At 30.4% G+C, this 7,737-nt stretch overlaps 2 protein-coding genes across 4 annotated transcripts; both read left to right on the top strand.

Annotated features, from left to right (window-relative positions):
* The first annotated feature begins 1,819 nt into the window (after nucleotides 1-1,819).
* LOC112511370 (PRA1 family protein F3-like) lies at nucleotides 1,820-3,652 on the top strand. Of its 3 annotated transcripts, none has more exons than XR_003069082.1 (3): nucleotides 1,820-2,381; nucleotides 2,598-2,733; nucleotides 3,489-3,621. XR_003069082.1 is itself a non-coding variant. In XM_025116966.1 (2 exons), exon 1 carries the CDS (start codon nucleotides 1,836-1,838, stop codon nucleotides 2,376-2,378), a length of 543 nt encoding a protein of 180 aa, XP_024972734.1. In that variant the 5' UTR covers nucleotides 1,820-1,835; the 3' UTR covers nucleotides 2,379-2,381; nucleotides 3,489-3,652. The 3 variants fall into 3 exon arrangements, 1 of the variants encoding a protein (XP_024972734.1); XR_003069081.1 differs by having other exon boundaries at nucleotides 2,598-2,742; XM_025116966.1 differs by lacking the exon at nucleotides 2,598-2,733 and having other exon boundaries at nucleotides 3,489-3,652.
* A 2,315-nt stretch (nucleotides 3,653-5,967) lies between these two features.
* LOC112511451 (PRA1 family protein F3-like) lies at nucleotides 5,968-6,823 on the top strand. The gene has a single exon (XM_025117074.1). It carries the CDS (start codon nucleotides 6,084-6,086, stop codon nucleotides 6,645-6,647), a length of 564 nt encoding a protein of 187 aa, XP_024972842.1. The 5' UTR covers nucleotides 5,968-6,083; the 3' UTR covers nucleotides 6,648-6,823.
* The last annotated feature ends 914 nt before the right edge of the window (nucleotides 6,824-7,737 follow it).

Raw genomic sequence — 7,737 nt, 5'->3', positions numbered from 1 at the left:
CTAATTAAAAAAAGGCTGCGTAAATACAGTCATAAAAAAAATGAACAACTAAACTGATTCTTATTATTCCGCACAAGACACCAAAAACCCCAGGACCGGCCTTGATGAAACATCATGGGATGTTTTGTGTGATGAAACTTGGGCCTTGTTTGTTTTTTTATAAACAAGCTCTTATTAGCCTCTTATGTCTGATTCGTTAAGAAGTAAGATCATTTACACTGTTTGTTCTTTTTCCAAATTTTTAGAGACATTTATGTCTTATTATTCTCTTATCTGGTAAGAGGCAAACCAACCTCTTATTTGCCTCTTATTATTCTTCAAACCCTCAACAACGGGGTTTCTCAATCGATTAATCTTAATCGATCATTTCTCTTTATCAATCCTTACCAAATCAATCCCCACGTCTCTCAATTGATGTATTTTAATAAAATTTAAATGTGTTAAATACATTAATGACATATTTTCATTCAAAATTATGTTAATTATATATTTTAGATGTAAATTTCGTAATGATGATGAATAAATATGTAAAATTGTATAAATTTTATTTATAAATTCAACAATATAATTTTGTAATGCTTAAAATAGACAATTTGAACAAATTCAGACATTTATAAGTTTGTAAAAATAAACAGTCTTATTAAACATTAACACCACCTTTTATAAATCAAAAGTAAAATAAAACTTCAGACTTCAACATCTTTTAAAAACAAAATTAAAAAAGTTTTATTTATTAATCTCCATTTCTCAATTTCAACGTACTTCTCACTTATTCAATATTACACGTGTCATGTAAGCAACTAATTTGCATTTTCGAATTAAATAACTATTTTTAAAATTGTAGACGTTGAAATATTGATTTTTTTTTATGATTAAATAATTTAAGATGTCGATAATAAAATACAAAAATTAAATAATTAAATAAAAAAGGTTATAAAAATAACAAGTTGCAGCTTGGAGCACATGGCTGGTGGCACCTTGACTTCCCCAATTAATCCTCTTCATTATTAATTGAGTAAATTACCATTTTAGTCCCTCGTTACAAATTACGACTTTAGTCCTTGTTATTTTGAAATTATCGTTCCAGTATCTAAAGTTTGCAACTCATTGCTATTTTCATCTCTGAAACAATTTTTACCTTTAAGAATTAAGGACGAAAACAACAGTAGATTATAATATACAGATGAAACCTACTAAGGGTGCATTTGGTACAATACCAAGTACCAATCAGTTAAAATTGGTATACAAAATTCTATATTGTGTACCAACCGACTGTATTTTACATCATCTTTTTCCGTTCGTAACGGCTTTGTACCAATTACAAGTTACATATATTAAAACTTGTCATTTTGTTCAACTTTTGAGTGATATTTGGATATTCAGGTAAAGGCGTAAGCGCAGCAATTGTACTGCAAACGTTACAGTATTTAATATCTAATACATAAAAAATAAAAAACTAATAAATAATTAAATCAATCAATCAATAGCATGGTATGCAATTTCCAATAACGTGTACCAACCAAATGTGCATATTTGACGTGATACTACTAACCGATGTGATTGGTGCAGTTGGTATACATACTGACTGGTTTGATCTGATACAAAATTATCACCCTAAGAACAACAAATTCTATTGTGTAAACCATAGTCCAACTCCATAAGAATGAAAATTGTAACTTCAAAAGTACAGGGACTAAAATAACAACTTTCAACAAACTACAGGGATTAAAAACGTAATTTATTCTTATTAATAGTCCAAGCCGCCCTCTCCGTTTCGTCTAAAAAGCCTCCTCTTACTTGCGCCAAAATACTCGTAACCGCCTACGCCGGCAACAATGGCGACGTACGGCACGATTCCGACGTCATCCGGCGCCGGAGACTCGAAGGTCGAATTCCTATCTCGCGCTAAAGAACGCATACAAACAGGACTCGGCACGACACGGCCATGGAAACAGATGCTCGATATTCATTCAATCGGTATCCCTCACGGCTTCTCCGATGCAATTTCACGAATCAAAACAAACTTCGGATACTTTCGTATGAATTACGCTTTAATCGTGCTCTCTATTTTGTTCCTGAGCTTGTTGTGGCATCCGATCTCGTTGATCGTGTTCATAGTGACGATGGCCGGCTGGTTGTTCTTCTACTTCCTCCGTGACGAACCTCTTGTGATTTTTCACCGTACGATCGATGATCGTGTGATCCTGGCGATTTTGTCAGTTGTTACTTTCGTTTTGCTGCTGTTAACCGGCGCTACGATGAACATATTGTTGGCAGTTTTGATCGGACTTGTGGTTGTGGTGATTCACGCAGCTTTCAGGAAGACGGATGATTTGTTCTTAGACGAAGATGGCGTTGATGCGGTTTCTTCGCCATAGAAGGTAGCATCAGAACTCGATTGCAGCTCTGGGTTTGTTAATTTTCAGTTTTTTTATTCATGAGTCGGAAATGTGATGTCTGTGATTGGTGTTGGTGTTGGTGTTGGTGTGTGATTTCATGAAATTATTTTTCTCTATAAATTCCAAACTTCAATTCCTTCATCTACAACAATGTTTTATTCGATTCCTTATACTTTCTGTTTTGCATCTGGTTTGTAGTTCACTCAGTAAAGGATGAAGTGATTTTGGTCATGGATTTGATCAGATACGTTTTATTAGTCACGGTTGCTGAATGAATCAAAAAACGTCCCCTGACATCATGTCTTTGGAGGCTGATTCCGTGTTGAAAGGATTGGTATCGTTGGTAATCAACCTTTTGCTTTAATTATACTTTATGTTTTAACTTTAAAATAAATCCAAAATAACGGATCAGTGATATTTCTAAAATAGTACTAAAATGGTACTGGCGTAATACTGCGAAATAAATCTTGATTTTAATATTTTGTTTTATTCTTTGTCTCTTATAATATAATACGGTTTTATGTGGTTTTGAGAAAAACGATAATGTTTTTATGTTTGATTAAAATTCAAATTTGAAGATCTCATAAAAATTTGAAGAAAAAATATATATCAATATTAATATCAAATTAATTATTTGATAGTTTTAATTTTTTTATGTACTTTATTATTATAATTTAATTTAGATTTGAAAACGAAGTAATTTATTTTTAGTTTAATGATATATTTTCCACAAGGATAATAATTAAGTATTCTATTAGAACTCAATGTTTATCCTAATTATATATTAGATTTTTTATATTTAAATGAATAAGATGTTTATCATGTATTTGATTGTGTTTATCAAACATAGAGCTTTAATAAATTATACTTACATAAAATCAACTTTTAATCTTGAATTTTAAGTAATATGTATTATTATATAATACTTTATGCATAAAATATGGTTTTTTAAGAGTTTTAGTTAAATACTTTATAAGATAATATAGATAATTATTATGAGATGATTTTAATAAGAAAAGTAGATCTACTCGATATGTAGGTGTAATAAAGATATTTGAGTTTGATTTACGTATGTATCTGATTTTGCAGGAGAATGTGAACCTAATCTCGAAGTGTGACCACTACTTGGATCCATGCATTTGTGGAGACAATAATTATATTATATATTTTTATATATATTTTTCAATGGCGATAAGGTGGATGGTAGGTATTTAATGGAACCTGGATATATCTTGAGTTTATTATTTGTGATCTCACTAAACATATATCTTGTATGGAAAATTGATTAAAATAATTAATTTTTTTATTTTTTTTAAGTTAATTTTTGAAATATTCATTATTTATATTATATTATAAATTATTTGACAAAAACTTTTAAAATCATGAAGTATTGTTTATTAATACAAATTACTTAAAATTTTGAATTATAAGTAATTGTGCGTAAGTACAACTTATTAAAGCCTCATTTTTGAATTTGTATAACTAACCGCAGATAAATATAATTAAATATCTCGTTTTAAATATAAAAAATTTAAAATATAATTAAGATAATTATTATCTTTATAAAAACTATATTGTTAAGCCAAAATAGATTAATTTGCTATTAGATCTAAATTAAATTATAATAAAAAAATTAAATTAAAGAAATTATACAAAAAATAGAACCTTTAAGTAATTAATTTGATATTTTAATATCGATATATTTTTTCAATTTTTTATGATACTTTCAAATTTATTTTTATTCAAAAGTAAAATCATTATCTTTATCAAAACCACATAAACCATATTATATATCAATACAGACAAGAAATAAGACGAAATAGAGGCAAGTGATTTTTATTAAGATGATAAAATTATTAAATGTTTTAATAATATAATTAATGTTAAAATCTATAAAATAGATAATTTGCAAAAGTCATTTTATTAAGATTATATAACTTTTGATTCTCTATTTTAAAGAAAGTTAGATAAATTATTAGAGATGCTCTTATTATTTATTTACCAATCGTTCATCAAATATTTATCAATCAGAGGTATACCTCTCGAAACTTATCGGGTAACATTCTCAACCATAAAACTAATTATTGGTAAACGTCTCTTACCAAAAAAACACTAACCATGTAAAAGTCTTTTCTCTTACTTATCAGGTAAGATTCTTGGTCATTGTTATGTTCATCTGATAACCGTTTAGTTTTATCCAAAAAAACTACTAATTTACCCTTTGAAGAAAATGACAAGTCTGGATATATCTCGTCTTTTTCGTACCTTACTTTTTTTTATTAACTTGAATATCCAATCCGCTATACGACTCGATTAATCCCTTGGCGACCACCCGCTTTGCGGGTGGCTTGAAGTCACCGCATTTGAATCTCCGTGACTATAAGGGGATTTTTATTTCTCATTGGATTTGAACCTGGTACCTTTGAAACTCAAGCTCAAACCAATCAAACACCACTCTTATGGCTTTCGTACCTTACTTTGGAGCAAAGTTGTTTGGTTTATTTTTTTTTTTTTTTTCTTTTTTCCGTTAAGGAGTGGATTCATTTAAGAACCACATATATATATTAGAAAAAAATACAACACCTAATCCTAACCATTTCAACCAATACCTCAAAAAGACAGATAGCAGTTTTATGTTATTTGTATTCTTATGCTAAAACGTTGAAACATTTGCATAAACTAATAAAACCGAATTAAAGACAGTGGACCGCACCTGTTAGCCTTATTTTTGACTTCATCGCTCAATACCATACACGATATACAAACATGTGACATGTTGGGTATTTATTTATTGATTACAAACGGAGAAATTACATGAAACATTATTTAAAAATTTTCATTTATCATTTTATGTTTTTTCAATTGATATTTTAAATCCCACAATTTTGTTTTCCAATTTTTTTAAAGTTCATATTTCTTTCATTTATTAGATTTTTCATGTCAATTAAATTATTTTTTAAATTAAATAATTATTTTTGAAAATGGAAACACGTTGAAATATTCCACTCAAGATGTTGACCTTTAAAAATTATTCACATGGACTCTTTTTATACATTACTTAGACACGACATCATTAAAATATTAAATATGAAATACTTTTTTTTTAAATTATATTAAAATTGGATCATAAAAGATATATGATAATAATTGTAAATAGTAAAAAATATTATTAAATTGATTATCGGTCAAAATCCATTCATTTTTATTAAGAATAGTGATTTGTCCCGATTTAGTGGGGAACCCAGTTCATCCGATTCGAATCGGGATGGAAATTCCCTGCTAAAACGGGTCCCAGGACCTGTTACTCAAACCGGGACGAAGATTCCATACACTTGAACTCACGGCTTTAAAACACGTCTGATAAAATATATATCAAACACTTTATAATTCAATATTTGTTCTCTTCCCAACTAATAGAAGAAGAAATTTATACATAAAAATGCATTTAGTTAATAAGATACCAAGAAAGAGTGTGAACATGAATTATATGTGATCATTTGTCATAATTAGACGACTTCAAACGACACCGTATAAATAAACAGTACACAAATATTGGTTTTTAAACAACAACTTGCATCATATCGAAGTGCCCAATCACATGCTACCTTCATTGTTACTGTTTCCACATTTCCCCAATCCATCGGCTTCCTCTCATTCACACCAATTAGTGTTCCGCCGCCAACAATGGTGACGATCGGCAGCACAATTCCGACGACGTCAACCTGCGGTGACTTGAAGGTACGATTAATCGCATCTCCGGCGAAACTACGATTTCAAACAGCATTTGGCACGAAACGTATGTGGAAAGAGATGTTCAATCTACATTCGATTAATCTTCCTCACGGTTTCTCCGACGCGATTTCAAGGATCAAAACGAACGTCGGATACTTTCGTATGAATTATACGTTGTTTACGTTCATAGTTTTGTTTCTAAGCTTGTTGTGGCATCCGATCTCGTTAATAGCCTTGACGATTGCGTCCTGGTTGTTTTGCAACTTCATTCTCCGCGACGAATCTCTACTGATTTTTAACCGTACGGTTGATGATCGTGTGGGACTGGCGATTTTATCGATTGTTACTTTCGTTTTGATGGTGTTGGATGAAGCTATGATGAATGTATTGGTCTCTGTTTCGATCGGAGCGGCGGTTGCGGTGGTTCATACGGTGTTGAGGAAGACAGAGGACTTGTCTTTGGATGAAAACAACATCGTGGAAGCCGGCGGATACTCGCCGGCGAAGTTACCGTAGATTGCAGCTCTCGGTTTGTTAATCTTCATATTTGTTTTTGTGTCAGAAAACGTGAGGTCCGTCGTTGGTGGAAAAAGCTGTGTTTTTTTGGTATTTGGAGGAGATTTTTGTACACAGGTGTAAAAACATTATCCCCATTTTATTTAGGAAATTTAATTCGAAATAACCAAATTCTTTTGGCTAAATTTAGAGAATATTTCTCAATTGATTTTGTTCAAAATGATTAAAAAGCTTTTATGATATAGTACAAAATGAAATATAATTGTTTACAATGAAATTATGACTCTTAATGGTTAAGGGAGACCCATAATACAAAATTATTCAAATGATTTTATAACTATTAACAACAAACTTTTTTTTTCCAAAAAAAAAAATTCAACTCTTAATGAGACTATTAAAAGATAAACAAACTAGTGAACTTCCCTTTTTATATATGTGTTATAAATGTGAGGTTAATCATTGGTGTTAGTTATAACTTTTTATGAGAATATTTAAGGCAAAATTGTACATCTAACCTATTTATTGTAACCAAAAAGGCCCCTTGTCAAGTATTTATCGATGTTCAGGGTCCATAATCTTACTCAGTAAAATATATAACAAAAACCAAGGTTATTACACGATACGTGAGGGAAACACCTTTACCGACTAATTGACGAATCAATTTTGATGGCTAAAAATGTTATTCAACAAGATAAATGAGAGTAGTGGCCCTTGTTGGCAAATGTTTACCCTGTAAGTATATTTGGTAAACGACCCATAAGTTGATTTAACAAATTTGAACACTTCCATTTTGTATTCGTTTTAACAAATTTTGTTATATTTGATGACGTTGATGATAAGTTTATCATTACCGAGGGGTGGACCCACTACCGCGTATACTGTGGCATAGGTCACCACTTCGTTCCTCCATCGTAATGTAAAAAACATATATCTCATTCCTTCAAGATCTTACCTTATTTTCAAACTATAGTCTATATATACTCGTTGTTTGGTTTGGTTTTTTAATTAGTCTTAGACCATTCACGATGTGCTTTTTAAGAGGTTTTTCGAACACTGAAAACCTCACTTTGAGGTTCTTCAACATAGTGGG

The sequence above is a fragment of the Cynara cardunculus genome (assembly GCF_001531365.2).
Source record: "Cynara cardunculus var. scolymus isolate 2C chromosome LG 4, CcrdV1, whole genome shotgun sequence".
Classification (NCBI taxonomy): domain Eukaryota; kingdom Viridiplantae; phylum Streptophyta; class Magnoliopsida; order Asterales; family Asteraceae; genus Cynara; species Cynara cardunculus.
This window is presented reverse-complemented; position numbering and strand designations above follow the sequence as displayed.